This window comes from Bombus pyrosoma, linkage group LG7, assembly GCF_014825855.1.
Source record: "Bombus pyrosoma isolate SC7728 linkage group LG7, ASM1482585v1, whole genome shotgun sequence".
Classification (NCBI taxonomy): domain Eukaryota; kingdom Metazoa; phylum Arthropoda; class Insecta; order Hymenoptera; family Apidae; genus Bombus; species Bombus pyrosoma.
The window spans coordinates 5,199,339-5,225,955 of NC_057776.1; the positions used below are offsets into that span (position 1 = coordinate 5,199,339).

At 39.6% G+C, this 26,617-nt stretch overlaps 3 protein-coding genes across 9 annotated transcripts; 2 read left to right on the forward strand and 1 right to left on the reverse strand.

Moving 5' to 3' along the window:
* The first annotated feature begins 1,090 nt into the window (after positions 1-1,090).
* LOC122569403 (twisted gastrulation protein homolog 1-B-like) lies at positions 1,091-7,421 on the forward strand. Of its 5 annotated transcripts, XR_006317438.1 has the most exons (5): positions 1,718-2,144; positions 4,741-4,969; positions 5,074-5,280; positions 5,374-6,171; positions 6,754-7,421. XR_006317438.1 is itself a non-coding variant. In XM_043730394.1 (4 exons), exons 2-4 carry the CDS (start codon positions 4,747-4,749, stop codon positions 5,679-5,681), a joined length of 738 nt encoding a protein of 245 aa, XP_043586329.1. In that variant the 5' UTR covers positions 1,091-1,698; positions 4,741-4,746; the 3' UTR covers positions 5,682-7,421. The 5 variants fall into 5 exon arrangements, 4 of the variants coding, with proteins under 4 accessions (XP_043586329.1, XP_043586328.1, XP_043586331.1 ...); XM_043730394.1 differs by lacking the exon at positions 1,718-2,144 and adding an exon at positions 1,091-1,698 and having other exon boundaries at positions 5,374-7,421; XM_043730393.1 differs by having other exon boundaries at positions 5,374-7,421.
* Positions 6,675-9,871, reverse strand: LOC122569402. Of its 2 annotated transcripts, none has more exons than XM_043730391.1 (10): positions 9,497-9,871; positions 9,087-9,235; positions 8,800-9,021; positions 8,643-8,718; positions 8,394-8,572; positions 8,058-8,313; positions 7,751-7,981; positions 7,596-7,676; positions 7,433-7,530; positions 6,675-7,307 (listed from the first exon to the last, which is right to left on the reverse strand). In XM_043730391.1, exons 2-10 carry the CDS (start codon positions 9,186-9,188, stop codon positions 7,203-7,205), a joined length of 1,350 nt encoding a protein of 449 aa, XP_043586326.1. In that variant the 5' UTR covers positions 9,189-9,235; positions 9,497-9,871; the 3' UTR covers positions 6,675-7,202. The 2 variants fall into 2 exon arrangements, with proteins under 2 accessions (XP_043586326.1, XP_043586325.1); XM_043730390.1 differs by having other exon boundaries at positions 9,087-9,197; positions 9,497-9,870.
* A 2,278-nt stretch (positions 9,872-12,149) lies between these two features.
* Positions 12,150-26,535, forward strand: LOC122569515 (sushi, von Willebrand factor type A, EGF and pentraxin domain-containing protein 1). Of its 2 annotated transcripts, XM_043730665.1 has the most exons (22): positions 12,150-12,894; positions 18,292-18,409; positions 19,527-19,585; positions 20,388-20,597; positions 20,842-20,937; positions 21,009-21,131; positions 21,218-21,381; positions 21,485-21,611; positions 22,164-22,313; positions 22,508-22,684; positions 22,806-22,985; positions 23,070-23,188; positions 23,435-23,669; positions 23,764-23,937; positions 24,059-24,238; positions 24,322-24,567; positions 24,639-24,818; positions 25,041-25,214; positions 25,309-25,488; positions 25,569-25,677; positions 25,752-25,934; positions 26,017-26,535. In XM_043730665.1, the coding sequence occupies exons 1-22, from the start codon at positions 12,840-12,842 to the stop codon at positions 26,120-26,122; spliced, it is 3,345 nt and encodes a 1,114-aa protein (XP_043586600.1). In that variant the 5' UTR covers positions 12,150-12,839; the 3' UTR covers positions 26,123-26,535. The 2 variants fall into 2 exon arrangements, with proteins under 2 accessions (XP_043586600.1, XP_043586601.1); XM_043730666.1 differs by lacking the exons at positions 12,150-12,894; positions 18,292-18,409; positions 19,527-19,585; ... (4 more) ...; positions 21,485-21,611; positions 22,164-22,313 and adding an exon at positions 22,395-22,428.
* The last annotated feature ends 82 nt before the right edge of the window (positions 26,536-26,617 follow it).

Genomic DNA, 26,617 nt, shown 5'->3' on the forward strand with positions numbered 1-26,617 from the left:
TCATTCTCCTTTCGATCGAAACGCAAACCAATTGCCAACTCGAAACGTCGCTTCGGCTCGTTCATTCGCGCTCCCTCTAATTCACCGTAGCCTCGTGAGCCGAGCTACTTTAGCCGTCGCGGCGTATCATTTTTCACCGAAAAAATTCTCAAGTTTTTTTTTCGGAAACGCAATAGCATCAGTAGCGAACTAAGAATCGATGGATAGCGTAAACGGAGAGCGTAAACATAAACGAACGTTTCGAGTCTTTAGCGTCGGCTGCGTGACCAAACACCGGTCCGAAAGTTTTTAATCACGTCGAGACACGGTAAACTAGCAAATGCCGAACAGCTTGTGTTGTAAACGACTATTTAGCGTATCTCTGACGGATCTGAAATAAAGGATAAGCGATCGAGAGGCTTCCGCTTCCTATGAGAAATCGCTTCCGTTAAGGTGATTCAAAGAAACGAGAGCTACGAGCGTAGCATTTCCTTCGTGTTCTCCACTCTCAGATGCCTTTTCCTCGAGATACCTGCGATATCGTGGTAGTACCTGGGTCTAGCGATAACTATCGACTAGTGACGAATAATAGTGACTAATAGCAAACTAGTGACTAATAACGAATGTGCTCTCCACCTTTCTACTCGAGTATGACATTCGCGGTAAGGGATGATCACATAGCGAAGATGGGGGGGGGGGAGAGAAGAGCATAGGGGGAAAAGGGAGAAAAGAGTGAAGAGAGAAAAGTAACATGTAGGAGATCAGGAGGAATAAGAGTAAGAAGAAAGGTAGGAAGGTAGTAGAGAGGGGAGGAGGATAAGAGAGCGACAGACAAGAAGAAGCGAAAGAGGAAGAAAAGAGACGGAGGGAAAGGTAAAGACGCAGTGGAACAGGTAAAACAAAAAGTCGGGAAAAAATTGAAACCAGTCTCGGTCGGTTGGTAGTTTGGAGTCTAGCAGACTGCGGGAGCGGACTCGCTGCTCTCTTCTCCTTTTCCACCACCATCGCTATCAGTAACCACCACCACCAATGTGTTCGGCAACGACTTACGGTAACAACGGCAGCGGCTGCAGCACCACCACCACTACCAACTCGCTTGGCTACCATCGCCAACACCTCCTTTTCCTCCTCCTCCTCCTACACCTCTTTCCCTTTCCGCTTCTCTGTTTCTCTCGGTCCACGTCCTTCCTTAATTCAGTCCAATGAGAGTCGCTCTTCGATTCGTCGCACCCGTCATAGATCCGCTCGTCTTCATTTTCAGGATACTTTTTCTTCTCCACCTTCCTTCGGTTCGGTCGAATCGTCTGGTTCGCCAGTAGTGTGTACCGCGCTGCCTCGAGCTCTTGCGACGCATCGATTCCGAGATCGGAATATTACAAACCGGTCGGTCCGCGCGAATACGCGACCAACCACGGACAAACATCGTGCTCAGAGAAAGTGTCAGCTAGTGCGAGCAAGAGTGGGTCGCCCGAACGGATAAGATCGATAGATCGTGTTGTTCTCTGGAAACACCGAGAATCCGACGCGAAAAGCCAAAACATTGCAAGTTGCTCAAGAAAATACGCTGTTCTTACGTTAAGAAGGATACGTTTGACGGAGAGAACATGTTTCGTACCAGTCGCAACGCGAACCGGTTGCGCGTGCTTAAAATAGTTACCCGTGCATAGGTTACCGCTCTACCCACCGCTTACTCGTTGGAATACGTTTCAGCATTGTCAGGTAAAAGCATACTGGCGAATCTCTGTTTCTGTGGATCTTGCAGCGATGAAAAATCGGAAAGAAAAAAGTATCGACGCTCGTGCTGTTTGTCGTAACCGTGAGGCTTGGCGCCATGGATCTACTCGCGCAGTTACTATGATTCAAATAGCTTCGATCATCCGACGTGTTGCAATGATATCGAGTCGATCTTGTTGCGGTTTCGCTATTCTATAAAATTAGCGAGACGCTTGCTCCACCGAGTATGCTCGATTCTATATACATATTTCGTTGCCACGCGATATCGGATTCTTGCGAAACGTTTATCTTGGCCGCGTGCACGCATTTATAGTCGGCCATTTCACGATCGATCGAGTCCCCCTTTTCTATTGCTTCTTAGAACGAGGAAGAAACGACAGGTTAAAAGCATCGATACGAACAGAGCAGCCTTTGGTCCGATGAGATCTTTCGTACGTTGCGCGTTATTCAAGATTCTTGAAAAAAAATCAGCCGAGAAATTCCTGCTAAAAGGCGAAACACGTGAAAACCGTTTAAACGCGAAGCAACTGTACCGACGAAAACGAAGATGTTCGTGAATTTTTCAACGAAACTACTATTAACGTACGGTATTTAGAAAATACAGAAAAGTACGCTTCTTTCTAGAAATACTCGCGCAGTTTGAATCGATTGTTGATGCATCCGTATGCTGTTCGTCGCCTCTTATTGGATATGCGTTTTCGCGGCAGCGACAACGCCAGACAAGTCAAAGAACTGCAAAAGAAAGAGAGGAACGGTGCAAGGAGAGCGAAAAGAAAGAAGCGAGAAGGAAGCAGAAAGGAAAGAGAAAGATAAAGCTCATGCTACGCCATTCGCGACCATTTCGATACAACTTCTACCGAAATAAAGAACGATACGAAGAAATAGAAATTTGAATGGCGATGCGAACGCTACGATACCTTCCACGAAGGCGATTGCTGTTTGTTATTGAAGTTATTCCATTGCCTCGGGCCAGAACAAGGCGAGGCTGTAAGCACGTCTGTCCCTGAATGACGAACGTTTACATTTCAATACAGTTGGAATTTTTCTAAAATTGTTCAGTCTCTAGTCGCGATGCGCGCGGTGCCTCCATCGTGATTCCTTCGTTGCATAGGACATCCTCGGCATTTCAATTAGCCACTTCGACGAATAAAATTTGCAGCCGTTTCTCCACGGTTTATCGGTGTATTTACAATCTTTTTTTCTTTTTTTCGATTTTTTTCTTCCAATATAATGTACGCGGAATATTTCCGAAGGCTATTGTAACGTATTTCACGTTGCTCTGTTGACGAGTGCTGCGGACACTCGATCTTTCGTTAAAACAATTTAATCAAACTTCTTAATCGTATTCTTCACCGTGGCAATATAACGCTTCGTAAGTCGAAATTAGTCGCGCTTTTCCGTTACTTCAATATTCCATTACGATGTACTTTCCCGAATTCCAAGAACGCTAGGTATTTGCGCATTAAGTATCGTATATGTGTACAGTTGTGCAAAGCAATCAACATCCAAAGTGAATATTTACGCAAAGGCAACTCGTAATGGACACGCTGAGGAAAGGAATTTCTCGAAAGATCTATCTATACATATTTGTTATGAGTCTGTAGAATCAGCGGGCCATTCTATTCGGTGTTTCGACTTAGAAGAAAGTTTAAGTTTTAATGAAGTGGCACTTGTCAAAAGTAATGCGACGTTACAGAATCGTCAAGCAACGATCAAATAACCGAAAGGAGTCGTCATAAAACCGTTCCTTTCGATATTCATTTACAACTGCTACCTTTCGAACATTAAAGTGGGGGGTCCTATATGAAAAAGAATGCTTTAATATCCATCCTGTTACTCGGTTAAAGTTCGTTTCACCAAGACGATCACCGTCGAAGGATCGCGTCCGGATATACAGTGAAATTGAGGAATTCGTCAGGAAATCTGTCGCGTAATATCGAATCGTGTCTTTCGGATAAGTTTGTCAACACGGCAAGGAAATTCGTAATTTGCGAAGAATTTCTTGCACGTAAATAAAGATATTAGTGAAGTGTCGAAACTGGAAACTCGTAAACAGCGACAGTAGCCAGGTAATTCTCGAATTAAACGCAATTTTTCTCGGATCCACGCATGTAATAGGTCGTTGGAATGAAATTCCTTTCCGATAATAATTCACTTGAAACATCGTAGGACGTGATTATGCAGAATATAAATAGCTACTTAATTGGGGTCTTTGAAAGCTATAATTATTACGCATGCAATCATTTTGCATCGAATTATCGGGCATTGCGTCTTTGAAATCATTCCTTCGCTCCTTCTATCTCGCAGAATCACGTACTCGATACGCTAGCTTTTTGGTCTTGCTACGTATTTTGTATACTGTACTTTTCGTTAACGTGTAATTAATTACTATACGCGCTCGATTAATATCATTCTCTGCATATTTAAGAATGAAAGTTATCGATTGATAAATTTTCATGAATGAAAGAAAATCAGTTTTAAATATACAAATAAACTTGAATATAGGTTAGCATCGATCAATGCATTCCCGTGGATGATATTATCGTGGATGATTATTAGTCGTTTACTGGAAGGAAGGATAGGTGTTTCAAAAACACAGAAGATTAAAAGTTCGTTGTTTCGGCACACGACCCCCTCTTAATGACATCCTGACTCACGTTCATGAATATTCTTAATAACCTTAATCGAGCTTCATGGTCGTAATCAACATACGCGATTCACGGTCCACCGTAGACTTGATAGTAGATGCGTGTGTTCTTGCTCCTTCGCGATATTACATCATTAGAAGGAAGTGGCGCCAATTTATCGCTTTTTTAATTGATCTCGATAACCTTCTTACAGTACATGTAAACTTGATACCGCTGTTCCTATCGCTATGTACATTAGAAGTTTGACCTCGGAACGTGTTTTATTTCGTTCGATCGACGCAAAGATCCGCCAAGCGCGAAGGAAAAGTTTCGCCTACCGTTGAAACCAGTTGAGCCAGTGTGATATTAACGTCCGCCGATGTACTGTTTTTTTTTTTAGAACACGATGATGAGTTGGAGCAGAACGCTAGTCGTCGCTATCATTGAAATTTCATTTCTGTCGGCAATCACCAAACACTGCGAAGGATGCAACGAAGCGATTTGCGCCAGTGTTGTCAGTAAGTGTATGCTTACGCAGAGCTGCAAATGCGATCTCGTTACATGTACCTGCTGCAAGGAGTGTTTCTCTTGTCTTAGTTACCTTTACGACGAGTGCTGTTCATGCGTAGGTAAGCCGTCGCTTCTATTTCCTACGGTTCTCTATGTTCGCGAACGAACGTTACAAATCACAAGTATATCTGCGTTTCTTAATCGTATATCTCGTTGTCTGTAGATCTATGTCCAAAACCAAACATAACGGACAATCCATTAAGCAAGAAGTCTCACGTGGAGGACTTTAGCGAACCGATGCCAGGCTTGTTCCAAGCGTTAACTGCAGAACCGGATCCGCACGAACGTTGGCTCACATTCACATTTCCGGTGGATTTCGACATGTCTTTATTTACGCCAAAACACGACAAAGAAATGAAATACCATATGCGTATGTATTTATACTTCCCTTCTTTGTTGTTGTTGTTGTAAAGATACGTTTACATGAAATCCGTTCAGACGAAGAAATTTGTGGTCCTTTCAGATACCGCTGACGAAGAGATACATCCATTGAAACCAAACGTAATGACAGTGAATTGCACCGTTGCATTTATGGCTCAATGTAACTCCTGGAACAAATGTCAGGCGTCTTGCCAAAGCATGGGTGCTACAAGTTACAGATGGTTTCACGATGGTTGTTGCGAATGTATAGGAGACACCTGTATTAATTATGGAATAAACGAATCCAGATGCATACATTGTCCTTTGGACAAAGAAGAGGACGACTTAAAAGATCAGTATGACGATTACGGCCAAGACGAAGATGATTTGGTGGAAGATGAGATCGATTAATATTATCGGTTCTTTCTTCAGCCTGTTTCTTTCAGTGGACTGTATGTATTAAAATGTATAAAAATTAAAAATGTCAAGGGTGAGTGCAATCTCAGTGACGATGATACTTTCAAGAATTGAATTACAAACAGTGACGTCGTTTGTACTTGTTTGTGATACTCATCGTTTCGACATTATGTGAAAACTAACTTTACGACTGACGACTGTCTCGTCCTTTTAGAACGATTTTCTACAAAGTATGCGATAAGTGATGGACATCGTTCCCTTTAAAAGGGATCCGTTCGTTAGTAAATATAATTTAAATCATTATGTTCTGTAAGGCTGAAAGCTATCGATTGTCGATACATCTAATGGTATCGCGTTTGGATTTAATTAAGCAAACGCAAAAAAACAACAAATTTAATGATGTTTCGAACTGATTGGCTTATGGTGTGACTTCAACGACATAGCATGTAGTCTCATTCCTCATTCTTAAGTGTTAAATATGCATGTAAGTAACTCTGTGGTGTCAAATGTTTTATTTTTTCTGTGCCATATGAATCAAGTTGTACATGTATCGACTCATTCATAATTAATTGACGCGTATCCGATGCGTCAATTATTCAAACAAAACCTATTGTCTGTGTTCCTCTAATGTTTACTTCTCTATATTTTAAAATGTTTTGACCAATTTTATGACGCTAAGAAGTTCTATGACTATACGATATTAACAAGATGACAGAGGTTACGCACGTTAAAGGAGCAGAGACGACCAATTTTGAACAAACGTTATGACGATAAGAAGTTCTATGACTATACGATATTAACAAGACGACAAAGGTTACGCACGTTAGAGGAGCAGAGACGATCTGTACGATTGATGATATTATGCACACGCGAATAATTAAATTGTAGAAAATGTAATTTATACTATATGGTTTAATACTGCATTTGGTTATACCAATGTATGATATTAAGATAGTATAAGGGATCGAATAGGAAAAAATGTTCAAGTTTTCAATTTCCAATTCATGTGGTTATATGTAATATAAATAACAACATATTAGCATAATATTGATACTAAAAATTGCAGATTCCATTAAAGTTTTACCATATTGAACTAAGAGCGGAACTCGGAAATGAAATTACATTGGAAACATACCGATGAGCAATTTTTCCTTGAAAACTATTGATAGACTAGACAGGGAAAACGGAGCCAATATCAAATGATCGACCATAAATAAACTAGCGCAGACAATCAAAAATCTTACAATCAACTTTTATAAACAATTCTATTTTGAATATATTTCATTCTTTGAACGATTATGTACCGATTTATCGCGCAATATATTGTACAAACACACCCATTCAACTCTACTTTATATTGAACATCAAATGCCGCGTTTTACGCGTATTTTCAACGATCACATACATTAATTCATATACGCATTATTAACGCGCGTTACTGCATTGCGGTTATAAATACAACAAAAGTTGCAGCATTTGAAAGAAAAACACAAAACATGTTTACATACCACGTATTTATACAGGCGGATGTTCGTCTTGCGTTTCATTGCTTTCTGGCAATTTAATGAAAGGCAAATCACTGCCACTCCACATAGAATATAATTGAGATCTCGCGCATTCCTGAAATGATTAATGTTACTAATGTTACTAGATACTCGATAATCGTTTATGGATCGAAGCTAATATACAAAAACCACAAGTAATAATAATAGCAACAATTGTTTTAAACTGTAATCATGCATTACCCCACCACCAGCGCTCTCGGAACCTGACCGACTATAGGCTGATATGCAAGAATCCGTCGAAGAACTGCTCTTACGTAATGGTTGTGTATCTACGGTACCTAATGGGAAAGTCAAACGTTATACGTGATTGACTTTATTCATTGCACTTAACGCGTATACTTACCAAATTCGATTTCTCTATGATCACTGTGCGAATGAATGCTATCTTTGCTATCTCCGTGACTACCACTAGTTCCACTTTGTTCTGCACAGCGTACAATAAATAATTTATTGCAATTAATAATGACGAATAAATTTTAATATACATCAAATCTCTACCCGAATCTCTGTGTTCTCCACTATGTGCACTCTGATCACTTTCGCGATGTCCTGATTGATCAGAATGGTCACTTGAATGGGAACCGCGTGGCCAATACCTTGGAAAACCTATTTTGCGAGATGCTGGCCACATAATAGAATCGTAGTTTGACTCAAAATTGCACGTTGTTAATGTAACACCTGGGATATGCTGATTTGTGTAAGCAATTAATTGATTTAGTGGTCTAATTCCTATATAAATATTAAAACAATTCGAGATTGTAATAAATCGTTATAACCGACAACGTTTTCTTTCTCTTGTACACACCTGGTTTACAAGATAACAACTGAATTGCCTCCTGCAAGCCATCTTGACTAGCCATAGTAGATGCTTTCCATATTGTATCTGGCGTGGTAGATCTACTTCTGTTTTGATGAGGTATTCTTAATCGCGATCTAACATCTTGTCGCGGCCAGTCTGTGATGTTTCTACAATCCCATGGCATAGACCATCTTCTCATAGTATTTTCTAATACTTCACCCGACATTTCCGCGGCTGCGGTTTCGGACCATCTCCTCTGAACCTATTACATAAATGTTACAATACAAACACTATATAATATTAGGGGAAAAAAAAGTCACAAAAGAGCTGCAAAGTTTGTACCTGCAGAGGAAATAAGGGATATGGTAAAGGTGATCTATGAAAATTTTGTACAGATTGTTGCATTGACGACGAAGATACTAGTGGTTGTGAACTGTACAGTCTTTCAAAACATTGTTGAAGAGAGGCAATATCACATTCGGTTGTACCACTCTGAGAACAGGAGCATTCTGCCATTCCCCCTAAAAAAATAATTTCATAAATTACAATGAAGTAAATAAAAAATTAAATAAGATTTAATTTAATTCTCACCTAGGCATTCGCAACAAGCAACGCAGAATTGATACTGTAGATTTATGAATGACAATAAATTATCTCTAAGTATGTCCTGAAAATCATGTCGCTTAATATAAAAATCTGTTGCATACAAATTTTCTATGAGATAAGATAACTCAAAATAAATATGTACATGCTTATCCCCTTTATTTTCTCGAGTTTCATGATCCCTTAATGCAGAAATAATATGATTTTTCACAGTATTACTGGCTATGCATGTTGCTCTTGTAAGCTCCTCCCAACCGGCAAGACACTGTCCTGTTAACCTGCATTGTGTTAACGTATCATGAGCTGACAAAAGTGTTTGTAATGATTGAGCCAATTTTGTACCCGCTGTGCACAGGCCATTAAGCGTCTGTATTAAAGAAAGTAATTTGTTTTTGCGTACTTTAACATGAAACTCATAAAAAATACACAAACCTGTAAGTACACTAGCCAATTACCAAGACACTCATTTACCTCCAATTGAAATTTAGATACCTGATTGTCACTGTGCTTTGGTTCTATTCCACCTTCTGCCATACTTACATCCTATTAAGTTTTATACTTGTATTAGCAAGTTTAATCACCTATTAATATAATAAAATGTAAAATCTATGATTTTATTTTTGTTGCTACAGATTATCTTTAAAATCTTACTAAAAACTAATGTTTACATGATGTATGATATTCGAAATATAGTAATTATTCAACAAGAACGAGAGATAGAATAATAATAAATACAGTAATGGTAATATTTTGAAATGATAATTTTATTGTAATAGAAAGGAATTTAAGAATTAAAACGATAACGATTTTACAACAAAAAGTTTCGCAAATCGATCACTTACATGCTTTTTTCGTTAGACGGTGTATTCTCAATACTAGATTAGTAGAAGAAATACAAATCACAAATTTGACGGTGGTATCGAAGCACAGTTACCGGCACCATTGTGAGCTGCCTCGTGCATTCCTCATCATTTGGATTCAGTGATACAAAAACCGAAATACGGTTGCACTCATGTGTAGTTGTATTTCTCAACAAAACATTTAATACGAAATAACTTGACCAGATGCCGCCATTTGTACTCGTTCTGTACGAAGGATCGAACAACCTCCTAAACCTAGGGAACGTAGTGAATTTAGTGACGCGCAACCTACAAAATTTTCTAATGAGAAGTTTAAACCATTTTTGTAATGTTATTTCATTCTTATTATCATCTATTCCCATTTGTATACCTACAATATAATTTTTATAAGAAATGTTATATTTATGTACTATTGAAATAATGAAACATACTGCGAGTAATAATGTCGAATTTTTATATTATATGCTATAGTGAAACATTTCTATAAAAATAATGACAATGATTATAAAAGGAATATAAAAGTTTTTACTAATATTGACATGATAGTGACATGAGATAATTCTGGTACAGTTAGTTAAGATGTTAACTGGAAAAGATTTTGGACACCACTATCGTAGATCAGACTTGGTTCAAGGCAATTTGAACAGGGAATATCATGTTTTTAGCACACACTTTCTATATTTATTAATTTTGTATTTTGTTTTTATTAATATACTAATTTTCATTATATACAATAGAAAACTCTTATTTACATATACATTACGAAAATAATTTAAATAAATCATTAAACAAATGTAAAGAAATAGAACAAGTTAATTACTTGATATGTCAATACCTAACAATACGCGAATTGAAATTATATATATATATATATATATATAATTATTATTATTATTAATTAAATGGTTGTTAAGGCAGCATACAATTTTTATAAAGGAAAAGTCAAAGGGTTTTCAAGTATTATTTTTCAACGTTCAACCACATCAGGTATGTCTATGTAAACTTTCCTAAATCCTGTTGCTTATTTTCTTACTGATCATCCGAATTATGCATTATGTCTTTCATTTATTTGAGAAATCGAGAGAAGACACGACGCTTGGCGAGGTGAAAGGGGCCTGAGCGTGTGGTGACGTAGACGTTGATAAAAAAAGAAAAGGATAGAGTAATGGGTCAGAAGGAAGGCGAAAGAAGGAAAGGAAGAGGTGAGAAAGGTTGCAAGGAGAGAAGCCGATCGGAGTGGAAACGCGATCGCGCGCGAGGGACATCGTGACTTAGGTGGGGAGGGTGATGTGGTAAGAAGGATAGAAGGGAGGGGTTTAACGGTAAAGTTGCTGTAACAGTGTAACATTATAGCCGTGTTTTTCGATCCTTTTTTCCTTACTACTACCCTGATGTTCAAAGGAATACCCTTTTGCGGTCTCCCGATCTTTACAATGGGGTGTTTCTTAATGTATGGGAGCTACCATCGGTGATAAATAATAGAACTTGGAATCTAGGAAACAATGAAATCCATTTAAACGCGTGCCCGAAAATACCTGCTTTTGGACTCATAAATTTATCGTTTGCTTACTTCTAAAAGAAGCATTCATTATATGTAAATGACTACTCTAAAATTGGACATAACCGATTAATATTATTTTACTTTTGGTTTCTTACTTTATGGCACCGTTTACGTTTGTAACAGCATTGCTGTGTGGAGGGAGGAAGGATAAAAAGAGAAAAGTCGAGGGAAGAAAGAATGAATGGTACATTATATGTATATAATGCTTGTATGTGTCAATGTAAACATAATTCAGACAATAGAATTAACAGGGAGGTAAGCATATTCTATATTCTTGTGAATTTTTTAATTATGTAGTTCTAATTAATGAACAGGAATAATACGTCGAGCATCGTTCGACAATTTGAGGATGAAAAGTAATTATTTACAGTAATTTCAGATTCATTTCATCGCTAGTAATTTCTGTTCACGGTTTCTTGAAAGGAGCGAGTCGTAAGATCGTGGGCAGCTAAGACAGGGTTTGATCATTTCTGGTAACACTTGCCGATTTTGGTAAAGTACGATTTTACCCGAGCAATATTAAAAAATGTCGTTTTACAATCTGATTCGCATATTGACGCAGTTAACTATCACAATATGTTGATTCTACACGCGCCAGCTACGCACACGGAAGTAATTACTTCTGAATCAAATCGTTACTCTTACGGAACTATTCCACTAATACATAACTTTTATAATCATGCGCAGGTAAAAGTCGTTGTGGCTGCTCGATCATGCGTTGGCTGCTTCACCTTGGAAACGTTATAGATACGAATAAATGTACAAGTACACAGTCCAATAAAAATACATACTTGACAATCGCAGACAAGCCGGTATTCCTCTCGATCTTAAAGAATAAGTATCAAAGGTGCACAGTGCACATACAAGAATAAGATGAACAATTCAAACTTTGTATGACACTTAGGTTTATACTATGTACAAGGTGTGGATTGCAAAGCGAAATGTTGAGAGGAACGTAGTTCCATAGAGCATAGGTTCCTTTACAGTAGTCAGTTGGATGCACGGTGCATGCAGCACAGTACACTGTACTTTCATAATGTCGAAGGAGTACAAGAGACTCGAAGCCTCTGGCACTCGACGGACAGCTAGTGAAGGGAACGGATCGTCATACTCGGTCGTCATCCGACCAAACGGTCAGCGAAAATGCCGTCGAAAAGTTGCGTTTAACGGTCTTCGGTTAAACGTGAACTAAATTTACCGTGAATGAACCGAAGTCGTAGTGTGATCTTCGAATTGTATTCTCCGAACGTAATCGTTTTTCCGCCGTTTCCCGCCCCGTATTGGCAACTGAAGAAATGACACTAATACCGAGAATATGAAGAGTCGAAAATAAAGTTATGGCCAAATATGGAATACGGCGAATAATTCCGTGCAGTGCGAATAACAGTTAAACAAACTTAACGAAACCATGGAAGAACAATTATTTGATCTGCGGATCGCATACGGTGACTAAAAACCTGCTTATTGAACGGTAAAATAGGAAGAATCTTCTGAGTCACCTTTGAACTATACTTTGGCGCGAGTTCGATAGTAGCGTTCCTATTTAATTTTTGTGAATTAAAGAACAAGCATATTTTGTTATCGAAACTAGTTTTCATCGGTGCCACGCATCGAACAAAGAAACTTCTTGTGAAAGTTTCCGTGGTGCACGATAAAGTGTTCTCTTGTAGCGTATACTCGTACTTGTGAATGATCGCGACCAAAGTTAGTGCACTTTCGATGTGATCCCGGCTTTTATCCACAACAGAAAACGATATATCGAGGATGGGACGAGAGATTCTCCTATCCCTTTTGGGAATCCTCGTTGTGGGCGCAGAAGGCAAGTATTTTTAACATAAGTTAATTGATATTATAACATAACTTTTCAGTAACAATTTATGTATAATGGCCAGTCTAAAGACTGTTTAATCTGCATGAAGTAACCTTCGATGTTAGTTACTCAAGTTATTTTTAATTTAAATCATTTGGAATCAAACGTTCGTTTCCTTTTGACCGAAAAACACATTTTGCAGTAGGACGTACGATTCGATGTATCTTGAGGTTCATTGAACCACGAAGAACCGATAAGAAAGGAGCGCTGATCAGCCGTTTCAAAATTTGAAATTCAGCGACTATATGATATTTTCCATCTGTTCTCCAGTTTTGTCCCTGGCACTAAAGAAAGGAATACAAGCGTACAAAACAGGTACCGCCCACTCGATTCTCGTCCACGCGGATTTTCTGGTGTCTCGAGGTCACCCGGTGTATCCGCCTCGTATAAAACGTACAGGTTCCTACCGCGTCGTGTTTTGTTTTCTTGAAACCTTGCGAATTTTTCATACAGGTTTTTAATTACGGCCATCACTTTGCCCACAGATAGTTAACGATAAAAATAGTGTACAGTACCACCTTGAAACGCTCCGTTCCAACAGCAGATGCGGTTCGTAAAATCAGCGGACCATTTAAAAATATTCATCGGACAAGCCGGTCGGAAACAGGATGAATTTACATTCGTTTTCCTGTCTGGCTAACCCTATGCCAATTCCAAGCAATTTTGTATTAAAATTGCGTGTTCTCCGCGATTCTTCATTTTTTTATTCTATTCGATTAAATTTAATGTGAACGAGACTGGTCTCGCAACGTAAGAAACAGGACTCGTTGTGGAGGCAGTCAATCGAAGCGAGTTTTGCCTTTTGTAACTCATTCTCCTGGTTGACCTACATGAAACATCTATGTAGCTAGACATTACACCTCTGGTGTGCGCATATTAACGGCTCTATAATATCACTATGCACGACAATTTTTCGAGAACTACTTGTAATATATCATTAGCTCTACAAGAAACACGTGTACTAACAGCGGGCACTTTTTTAACGTACTGTCTTCTTTCTACTATTTCATTTTACTGTACGGTACGAGGCACCCAAGACACTTTCGATTCGAATTTGTACTTGAATTAGACGCGGTAAAGGTCTCGTAAATGTTGAGCCGCTCGGTCCGTTTTACGTCATCGGCAAGTACCTAAAACACAAATCTTTTCGTCGCGGGTAGCGTTCACGTGAACTTTCATTTGCGCAAACAAAAACGCATAAGATGGACGTAATCTTTGTCAATCTTGCAGACTTTTTCCACTTTCTCGTTTCTTCACTCTAAATGTTTCCTCGACAAAAACTTTTCCCGATTAAGGCTTTTCTTTAGGCGTACCAAATCTGCGATTAAAACGAGACAAGCTATAAAAACTGTATTAAATTACACGAAGTTGCCTTTCCCATGATTACCTCATAAATAGAATGGTCTACAAATTGATCGGTATAAGTTAATATAAAACGTTGTATAAAGCGAATATATTTAAGAGAGACCAGTTCGCACGATTCTGACCAATCCAATTCGAGAGGCTCGTGGAGATCGTTAGCGATAAAAGTATAGGATAATAGGTCGATCTGTTGGGGAGCGAACCGGTGCACCGCGGTGTGGCTAATGTAGCGCGTTGAAGCTCGTGCTAAGGTGGGGAAGTAAAAGCGTCCTCGAGATTCTAGGCGATCGCTTTTCTTTCGTTCACGAGAAAGAGGAAGCGTGTCGAACGTCGTGGATTTGCACGATTCTAAGCTGAGACCGATGTAACATTTAGCTGTCGACTGATTTAGCTGAACTAAGGCATGCGAAACTCGTGATAACTTGTGCTACCATAAACGCACCTCTCTGGGTGGGGCACCATGCTTCGACGACCAATACAGGTGAAATTTCAGGCGACAACGAATTGTTTTCTCTGTCTGGTGATCAACATGCGCGACGCGGACTCTGCGTATTTTGATGGTGGCGGCGTCTACGAAACACGATTTTATATTAATTAGCAGAACGTTTTTCGAGGTGTTGTATCAAGCGTCTAAAAGTTTTGAATTATTTCAGATTCGTAAGCGTGCGAACTTTGTAACGAGGATAGGAAAGTGTACGGTCTGCGGCGAGGTTTCCATTTCCTGACGTTGCGAGGTGTCGCAAGTCACCGTCGATCGCGATGACACATACGCCACGTGCTCTGCCACCATGCACAATAGATTAGGAAACTCACGAAAAAGAACTTTCTATCGTTCTGTATCGATAGAAACTGATAGAACGAACAATCCGTATTTTTTTACCATGTTACTGGTCGACTCGAAATTAGAGGTTTTAAGAGCTATGAATTCCAAGATGATCAGCTCACCATCTGTTCCTCTCAGTGGATCTTTCTTCGTTGAACCGAATAACGATGTTAACCGGTTTCCCGATGCCCTACTGGTACCCTCCAGGCAGTTGTAAAATTCGCTCTCAGTATGTGCCGTTTACGTAAACGCGACAACTGGAAACATCTGTTATTACGATCAAGTACTTTTGTCTTTCTTCTCGAGCGTGTCACGAGCCGCAACAATATCGATTAAAACATGCGTTAACGATTTCTTTGTATTTCAGATTTAGATCCTAAACGAACAGATTACATTCACGGAGATGCGCTTGTTATCTAGCACCAGCTTGAGATCTTACGCAAAATGAAATTTCGAAGAATGATTCGAACCAAATTCATCTTTCAATAACCGGCAATCGATCTCTTGTTTTTTTACGAGATACTACTACGTAAACAGCCACGCCTACTTTCCCATTTCCTGACAATCGCTTACGTGCAATATTGTACGAGAACATTTGAAGTATGCAGTTAAAAGCTGCATACTTGTTCTTCTACGGCGTATGGAGATTGAAACAAGTGTAGCAAAAGGCTTGTACAACGCTATCGATTTTTCAATAATTTAACGTATGATCTTCGTGTTTTGGGACCTGCAAGAGTAGTGGATATAGAATATTGGAATAGAACAGATTTGTTAAGAATCATCATTACTTGCAAGGGAAGGAAAAATGATCTCGGATGGGGAATGCGTCAAGTTATATTTCTGCGGGATAGTTAGACCATTTAAAGAAAAGTCAAGAAAAATGGGTAAACCAAGAACTGTATCGTGACACGCTTCACCGATAGTAGTCTCGGTTCGATTCGAAGTAGCTCCACGTCGTACCGTTATTTCGGCTTCAAAGTTTTGTTACCGCGTGACCCAGACCCACGAAGCGATCAACGAATGCCAAAGACCAAGCTAAAGCTAGCAACGTGTTTACACGTATGCACGCAGACAATTAACCGGGAATTCTCGACCTCTTCGTTTCTTCGAGGTCTGAACCGAGCGTAGCTCTTTCGCAGAATTCCTGCGACCCGCAGTTACATTTAGAAAAGATCTGGAAGCTTCCGAAGGTGTACGCACATTTTTAACGATTTTCCCAAATATTTAGATTCAACGGTTTTGTAAAAATGCCTGAATTCTAACGAGTCATACGCGTACACGCGTCGGTCAATTTCGAAATACCAAATGTCGATGTATTCGAAATACGAAAATTTAATTAAAAAGGAGTAACGGCCATTCAGAGTAAACATTCGATAACTTTTGATACACGATATTCCTCCGTGACTAATTAAGAAGTTTAGGTTCAAATCTTGGTGAAATGACTGTAATTAGATAGAAAGTGAGGAATAAAAGAAACACTCAACATAGTAGGAACTCAACGCACCGTGTTTCAAATCGAAATAATCGTGGACTGTAGCACGCGCGAACGCGTTTGTATTCGCTTTAATTAACTCGTTCGCACGAAACGGTAACTCGGTGTTTCTCGAGAGACACCGAGTTCCCGGCAGTTCGAACCGAATAAAGGAGACAACGCTGGCTTTCACCCGGCCATCGAGTACACACGAAGATTCAAATTTAAATTAACGGATTCCCACAGGCGCTCGATTGAAAAGAATCAGCGGCACAAAGGCGAGGAGATCGTAAATTAGAATCGTTAAGATTCTCCATTCGAAAATTTAAGGCCATCTCTCGCGATCAGCCTTGAAATATCACCGGAAACTTATTCCATGAGTCGCACGACTGCGCTTCTCTAATCACTTTTACGATTGTATCGCTCGTATACACGAGCAGCGTTCACGCAGTTTATGTTATTCTCCTTGCTTATTTCCATCCTGACATTTTGCATTTTTATGTCGATGTTGCAACGATCAAACGTCTTATCGGCCACGAATATACGTCTGTTCATACACAATATGTATATCGTACATGTGATTCGATGACCGGAATCTTGTCTTGTCGTTGAACCGGCTAGTTCTAAGTTAGTTCTAACTTCCTCTACCGATACGAGACACGAAAACATATAAATTAAATCGCAGGCTACGATGAACATTTGTTACAATACTCTTTTAATGGTTTAAACTTTTCCAAGGAAACGTGGAACGGAGAGATACGCACTTAGATAGCTTTTGTTAACATATCGAAGTTCTATTCTCAGAGGAATGTTCGTACATGTATGCGCGTTAATTTCCATCGTTAGCTTCCAACCATTGAGTTTTACATCGCAAGAATCCTCAAGCCACATACGGTCTTGCCGATTCTCATACGCTCGTACCTCGCGTTTCCAACCGTCCATAACTTTATGGCACTGTGTCTATTTTATCTTCGTCCTACTAATTTTATAACCTTTTGCAGAAGATAGAAAATCTTTTTCCCGGCTCATAGAATTCGAATAATGGCATACGCGTGGGATTTTCATCGTAGTTTCACTTTGCATCACCCTGTCATAGCTATTGTTTGTCATATTTTAAGAGCGAGACATGGCGGTCTTATAAACTTGAGCGTTATGCGTCCTTGACACGTTCTTTCGAATTGACAACAGGTATATACTTACATAACGAAAATCACGGCACATTAAATGGAAAGTAAGTCGTGTCAATTATTCCGTAATCAGAAATTCCTCTGTCCTATTACCGCGCGGCATTTAAGCCAAAGATATTCGAACAACTTATATCCGAAATTTCCTGTTCCTGAAACTTAATTGCTACTGTCCTGATAATAATCGACGTCTCTTTTAATTCTGTCGTACGTAAAGTTCATGGCAAAAGTATGAAAGTTCCGATAACAATTTTCGACAGAATGAATGTTCTTCTCTTTAATAGCCGAAAGTGGTAAGGATTGCAGTTTCACCAAAAGTAATCGTCTTATTTTCCTGAGAAATTAGCTACCTTGCGTCTATCGTAAATAACAGCGTTGAGACTATCAACTTTCTATTTAATATTTGATGTAGTATCAACACGTTAATCCTTCGAATGATCAACGAATTTATTAAAACTCTACTTTGAAGACGTCACCGCTGAACTATCTAATTTTCTTAAACATAGGATTGAAGTGCGGACATCCGGCTGTACCGATGAATGCCAAGGTGTCATTGTCCGATGAATCCATAGCAACAGGCACTTTGGCAACGTACACTTGCGACGCTGGATACGAATTGTTCGGGTAAGTGAGGCTTCGCGAGTATTCACATCTCGCGAAATGTTAAGGGAGTGTCTTGAATTAGAATGTTCTAAAACAGCGTCCTTTTGTGATTTTTTTTAGATGGGAAAGAAAGAAATGAAGTTATTGAATTTTGAGGTATGTTTTTATATATGTTTAACGAATACAAAAAAATTTTTTTTAAAGTAAAAAAAACAATTATAACAGATTTCTAAGCCCATTTCATGGGCTGCAATCTTAAATCTGCGGGAAAGATTCACCTCGTAATTCTTGATTGAAACAAAAAACCAAAAAGGGATTAAATTATTATATATTTTTCTTCTGGGTGAACTAAACAACGGCAGAAAGAAACGTGATATTAAAAATTTTGGCGGGTTTAAAAAAAAAATGTGTTTCTTAAAAAAAGATAATAAACTTTAAGGTGCTATAAGAATTATTTAAGTAAACTTTTTTTCTGCCTTTGCTTAGTTCACCCAGAATAAAAATATGTGATAATTTAATCCTTTTTTGGTTTTTTGTTTCAGTCAAGAATTACGAGGTGAATCTTTCCTGCCCGATTGAAAACTGCAGTCCATGAAATAGGTTTAAAAATCTGTCATAATTTTTTTTCTTACTTTAAAAAAAATTTATTTGTATTCGTTAAATATATATAAGACCATACCTCAAAATTCAATAACTTCATTTCTTTCTTTCCCTTCTAAAAAAAAAAATCACAGAGAGACGCTGTTCTAGAACATTCTAATTCAGGACACCCCCTTAAGCAGCGAGCATCGTACTCGAGTAATTTAGAAGAATTCGTTAGAGAAAAGTAAAGCAAACAGTGCATGGCGAAGGAATCACAGCAAAACGAAATTGGGAAGAAACGAATGCCAGAATGGACGTTACTTTATTCGCATAATATGTACGAATGTGTTCGAGTTACGACCGAGTGAAACGATCGTTTGTATAGTAAGTACGATATCCGCCGATAGCAACGCTTATTACGGACTTTCTCCGTTTTCTTATAATTTGTATGGTTGACGATATTTGTTCGCGTGCTGGCCTTTTCTTCTCTTGCCGTGCATTGTTTACAAGGAAACGGAGAATTCTGATTTACTTCATTCGACTATTACTCGCTCAGCAGTGGCAGCCTAACATGCAACGCTGGTGGAAAATGGCAAGGGGATCTACCATTCTGCGGTAAGCGTTAGTTTGCTAATCTTATATATAGCTTCGTTCGGGATATTTCTTATCCTAAATTTTTCACCGAGCGTACCACGTTCGATTACGCGTTTCTCTTGACAACAAGATGGTACGCAGCTTTCTCCTCGATATGTATATCGGCACGGTTTCGCAAAAGAGACGATTGCACTTAGCGATCGACGAAATTCAACTCTTTCCTCTTAAAATGCAGCACGAAGGTATTACTCTGACGAGCGTAAGTTAGAAAGCGATTTTTCGTATGCTACGAGGCAGCTTCGTTAAAATGCGTCGACCCTTGGTCCCGATATTGGTCTCGCTTTTTTCATTCGCTGCGACGTTTCACTTTTACTGGCAAAATCCGTTTGAAACGCCGATGGAAAGAAAGTTTGCGCAGCACGGTAAAACGTATATCGGCGGAACGTTACGCAACCAGCGATTTATTCGGTGACAGTTGCCTTAAACTGCGACACCCGATTAACAGCGTCGCGTAGAAATTATTTTGATCGAGAATGCGGAAAATTCCTAAACCTCAAATATCTACGACTCGGTGAAACTATCTACGACGCCGGATAATCGTTTCTCTTTATTACTAAACGCATCCTGCCGGTAATAGACGTTTTGTTACGCGATTGTAGTTGGTGACATCGTCTCTCGGCTTTGTTCGGTTCCAAGCAGTTTACTCTGCAACGGTTTGCTTCGACCCGCTCGTTTACTCTTTCCCTTCCCTTTTTCTTTAATTCGCTGCTCTCTGTTCGAGTTAGTCACCGTGTCGTGTTTGCTGAAATACGCGTTGTTGCAGGCACGAACGTCGCCTTTCGCAAACCAACCAACCAATCGACCACCGTACGAGGCGGAGATGCCAGCCACGGAAACGACGGCGATTCAAGTACGGAACACGATGGAAAGAGATGCACCGAGACTCAAAGCGAGCCTAGCCCTTGGTGGAAGGTCGACCTTCTCAAGTCGTATTCGGTAAAAGTGGTCAGAGTAACAACCAGAGGTTGCTGCGGTAAATGTTTCTTCTTATTTCTCATATGTTTACCTTCATTATATATAGAAAGTGGAATAAAGTGGATATCGTTTTGTGAAATTTAAAAACTCGCATTGAAACCTAATACTTTCCTTCTGGAGCAAATAATGTTGTACGTGTGTGCAGAACTTTCTTCGGAGAAACGATCCTCCGTTCGTTTAATGCTTTTATTCGGCCGTCAGACATCGAATCGAAAATGGGAATAATTCCTCCTTGTCAACAGGTCATCAACCGCTTCAGGATATCGAAATACGCGTTGGTAATAGCAGCGTAGAGCTGCAACGCAATCCCCTGTGCGCCTGGTTCCCTGGCACGATTGGTAAACAGTTGCTTGCTTGTTAAAATATACGATCGTAATTGTATTTCTGGTTGATCGCTCAATTCTTACAGAAGAGGGAATCACGAAGACTTTCGTGTGCGCCAGAGCCCTGATCGGCCAATATGTGTTTCTGCAGCTGGTCGGCGTCGAGGGAAGCTTGAGTTTGTGCGAGGTGGAAGTGTTTGCTGTTGACGGTAAGTCGAAAGCTGAAAAGTAGGAATTTCTGTCGACAGTCTATCGAGGCAAATCTTGTAGAAAAGTTCTACCTGCTTTTCCGTAGAATTCTCAACTGACAGATGCGCTTACACTGGGACGCCAGCTGACGCTGACCTGGCTGCTTTCAATTCCACCTGTTACGAGTTCATCGTGAAAAAGGGTGGCTCCTTTCAAGAGGCCAGAAATTATTGTCGGACAAGAGGCGGCGATCTCGTTCATGGTTTCCAGGTCTCTATAGCAAGCCTCTATAACAAGGGCTCTCTGATATCTTGTTGTTGAATGCGTTCCAATCCTGATCTCTACTGTAATCTTCGTATATCTTGTGATACAGGCTGCAGCCTCGGTGTATATACTAAACAATCTCGAAAGGCGGAAGGACAAACTGAAGACGCAACTAGTTTGGATAGGTGCTCAGAAGGAACCGCTGATAACGGCGAGAACATGGCGATGGGTTGACGGTGAATATTTTGCTCTTTACTCTGTTCGATCTGTATCCGAGTCCCGTTTATTCATCGACTGCAGCCAAAACAGATTTTTCCATTCTCACGATTTATCAGCAACGACCATGAGAACCGGGTCGAAGAGGTTGAGCAACCCTGGTTAGATTCGTCGGCACGAACCAATCAATTTGCTTCGCAATTACACGATAATTATAGTTCCGTCGACGAGTTGAATTCATTAATCCGAAATTCGTTTCTCGACGAGTTATCGTGCTCTACGGAAATCAAAGATCATCTCGACAGGGATTATCGGCGTAATAACACGTGCTAATAAATAGAACGTGAAAGTTACGGCTATGAGGAAATCAACGGAAGTTACACCCGCGAGCGTCTCTTACAACGTATAATCTCTGTTAATTGTTTGTTGCGTCTGGATCGAACAGACGAAAGGCTTGCTTTAGATGCCGATCTTCCTACGATGAGGTTAAAGACCTCCTTATTTATCTGTTTGGCGAAGCGAGTTTCCTTGACGCGTGTAAAATATATCGCGTTAATTTCCGTTATTTCTAGGAGAGATTGTGCAAAAACCGTCCTGGGGAAAAGATCAACCAAATAATTATAACGGCGAGCAAAATTGCGTAGTGCTGGACGGTGGTCGTAGCTGGCTGTGGAATGACGTTGGCTGTAACCTTGACTATTTGCATTGGATATGCCAAAGCAGTGAGTAGCAATTGATATGTAGATATACATAAGCATATATACATAAGCACGGAAAGCTATACCATAAATTCAGTCGAACATTTAATGGAGAGTACGATGGAAATATGTAATTTATGTACAAGCCTTTCGGTTATAAATTGCAATGCATATAAAAATATATATTTATATATATATATTTCTATTTATTTATCCAGGGCCACCTACTTGCGGTAGTCCAGAAAAGTTCGAAAACACAACAATTATAGGCACCAAACGAACCATAGGATCTACGATAGAATACGTTTGTCCCGATGGGTATATGCTAATAGGATCGAAGAGTAGAACATGTCAACCAAATGGATTTTGGAGTGGCGAGCCGGCCATGTGCAAATGTAAGTTTAATCGCACGCGTATCGCTACGCGCGTTGCATAATTGCTCGGATAATAATGATGCAGCTGGTGATCGGTGACCATCTTGCGTATATTCAACGTCATCTTTTAAATGCTTCATAGTTGTTAACTGCGGCCCCCTGCCTGAACTGGAAAACGGCGCGATCACGTTGGTCAATAAAAGAACGACTCACGGAGCGCTTGCTGATTACGCATGCAAAGAAAACTACACGTTGCTCGGTGATGCGAGGCGTAGATGCGGAGACGGCGGTATATGGAGTGGACATCAACCTCAGTGTTTATGTGCGAGATCAACTTTACAGTGATATTATCATAAATCGTAGCGACACATCTACATAATTTAGAGTATCGTTTATTATTTTGCAGTTGACTGGTGTCCGGAACCACCTCAAATTAACGGTGGAGTTGTGACAACTACCGGAAAGAGAGCAGGCTCGACAGCCACTTATTCTTGTCAAAATGGCTTCATTCTATTCGGAGATAACGTAAGCAACTTTAAATACAATTTAGACTTTTAACTTTGAGCATAATTTGTCCTACTTGCTTTTCTCTCATTTATTATGCTCGCTGCGTACAGCCATTTCGAACGTATATTCTATTATGTATATCTTTCACCGCGATTACAACGCTATTATTTAGAGAAGTTGCAAAAGATTTGCGCAAGCTGTTTATTTAAGAGATTACACTGCGAAGAGAATAGAATATTAAACATCGATAATCAATTTCGAAAGGTTCTCACGTGCGGCGTCGGCGGTGAATGGTCAGGTAAAGCGCCTCAATGCAGATTCGTCGATTGTGGAGCACCGGCGCAAATTGAGTTCGGTTCCGTGACCCTAATTAATGGCACCACCACAGTTAAGAGTTTGGCCGTGTATACTTGTCTGGAAGATTACTGGTTGGTTGGTGAAGCGAAGCAAGAATGCACCAAAGAAGGGAAATGGAGTCACGACACGCCGTCGTGCGAATGTAAACAAATTAAATCTTTTCTCAAACGCATGCGACATTAAACGATATAAAACGACAGATAACTTGAGAGCCTCGATTATTTCGATTGATACAGTAATCACCTGCGAAGAACCTGAAGTACCGGCTGGAAGCTACGTCGTCGGATACGACTTAAATGTTCACAGTGGTATCGAATACCATTGCGAAGCAGGATACTTACTTCAAGGAGAAACAAGACATACTTGTGGCAGGGACGGTGAATGGTCGGGAGAAGTACCGACCTGCGAATGTAAGTTTCACCGTTGTTAAATTTGTTAAGAATTCCCTTCAAAGGAATCTCGATTTCTTTGGATTAATTCCGCGGCGATAAAAGTCTCTGATGACAATCTCCTCGACTTTCTGTTTCATAGATGTGGACTGCGGGAAAGTTTTGCCTGTCTTGAATGGTGCTGCAGAATACGTGAATGGGACGACTCATCTCGGAAGCGAAATCACCTACAGTTGCACGAGAAACTATAGGCTAAATGGAGTGTCAAGAAGATACTGCTTAGACAACGGTCAATGGAGCGACGCGACTCCAAAGTGTGAAGGTGCTTGCATGTTTTATTTAAACACAGTTTACAGTTTATTTCACATTTGAGTAAGGATAATGTCTCTTTCCTCTTTCTCGCAGAAATTCGCTGCCCGGAGCCGATTTATGCGGAGCACGGAATTCTTTCTGTGACTGGCAATGATCGAATGTACGGTAGAACTCTAATTCGGACGGGAACTCCGGAAAATTCTAATACCGGTGCGACTTCCTACAAGATCGGTGCACTTGCAAAATATCGTTGTGAAAGAGGGTACAAGGTGGTCGGGGAACCTCTATCCACTTGCGAGGACAACGGAAAATGGAGCGGCGAGGTTCCGCGATGTGTCTGTAAGAAACTTAAAAGATTGTAGTATTTAAACCGTTACGAAATATTCGGTTTCAATAAATACATTTTTCAGATGTCGATTGTGGGAAACCGGAACACATTCAACATGGAAGATATACTTTAACGTCGAACGCTACCTATTATGGAGCTGCTGCTCTTTACGAGTGTGACGGTAATTTTGAATTGGATGGATTTGCTAGGAGACTGTGTCTTGAGAATGGCACTTGGAGCAGCGACACCCCAGTTTGTAAGGGTAATCGTCTAGATTAGAATTTAATTTCAGATTATAAATACTGTTTTAAAAAAGTCTTATACGAGGTAATTTCTGTATAGTAGAAAATGTGATGCGTGCGATTACGTTATAAACGTTGATAGTGTCCTTATAGTAAGCTGTATCAACGAATGTGATACATATCTTTTAAAACGTTCAGTAAATTTTTTTTATGTTACATTCATTTGCACTTTGTACTCACAGAAATTAGGTGCAAAGACCCCGAAAAAGAGGGAGTGTTATCCACGCAAGTTTCGACTCACAGCGTAGGTGGAGTGGCTCATTACAGTTGTCCGCGTGGATTCTACATGGAAGGGAACGAAACTAGAATATGCTTGCAAAATGGATCCTGGAGTGGAAGCACGCCAGCCTGTTTCTGTAATTATACATATCGTTTTACTCTTCTTTAGGTAGCTTTAAATTAGTTAACTAGAATACATTAGTACATTAAAATACAAATCTGTATCTATAGCGGTCGATTGCAAACATCCGGAACCTATAGAAAATGGAAGAGTGATAGTGGTGAACGGAAGTACTACTTATGGTGGAACCGCAGAATATCACTGTTTACCACAGTACGAAAGAGTGGGGCCGTTTTTGAGAAAATGTTTAGATACTGGTTCATGGAGTGGAGAGGAACCCAAATGCGAATGTAAGAAATATATTCAAAGATATATTCAAAAGAGGAAAAGGGAAATGCATTTTCACCCATAAATATTCGTTATTTGATAGTTATGCCAAATGAAGTAGCTGAAGCACAAGGCGTGGGTACTAGCGTTGGTATTGGAGCTGGAGTTATAATATTTATATTAATTATCCTTGGACTCGTCTATCTAAGACTGTACGTAGAATTTACGAGAACGTTGACGATTAATCTTTAAATAAAAAGTTTGTCAAAATGGCATATCTTTTTAGGAGGAAAGCTACGCCGGTGAAGAACACGGAAAATGTTCAAGCGGCTGAAAGAAAAGAGGACCAAAATGCTGCTGTTATGTCTTATGCCACTCTTAACGATGGCACAACTAACACCATGTACGAGAATGTTCCAGAGGACGGTCTTTACGACAGTCCTTACAGCCTAAGTGGCAGTACATACGGGTGAGTCGAAACAAATATTTCTTTCAGGAATTTGTCTCGTAGAAAAAAGAAAAAATTATAAATTGTCTTCATTCAATTGAAGGTACGGTACCAATATGAGAAGACATTACGGTAGATCGGGACACTATGAAGCAGAACCAGTTTCAAACAGGAACGGCATTACAATTAATGGAGTATCCGTGCGATAGTTTTGAAATACGACAATTAGAACCGAGTGTGTTTCTTAAAGTCAGGTATTATTTATGTACAATGTACAGATAGGAGGATACAAATACGTGAAGCTTTGTTATCTTTATTTATATTATTGTATTCGGCGCATCGCCGATGTATGTAAATAAGTAAAGAGAAGTAACGTGATGATGAAGAAGTGTCTATGAAAAAAATACTTCGATCTTTTCCATACCAATGACGAAAGTGTGTAATATTAACGAACTTTATTACATCACTTCCACGATTCAATTCATGTATGTATTATTATGTATATAGCGTGTTCTCCTAATTTAGAATTACTTGTAAGTTTCAAGCGATGAATTTGTAACATAAATTCGTGTGTTCATTGGTTATGAAAATAAAGAAACCAATGCTCTCTTGTTTTATTTTATATTTTGTTACATCTTTACGGGAAGTACATACCAAAAATATAGTTATAACGCTTTTGTAAATAGTTTCAATTCAGATCGATG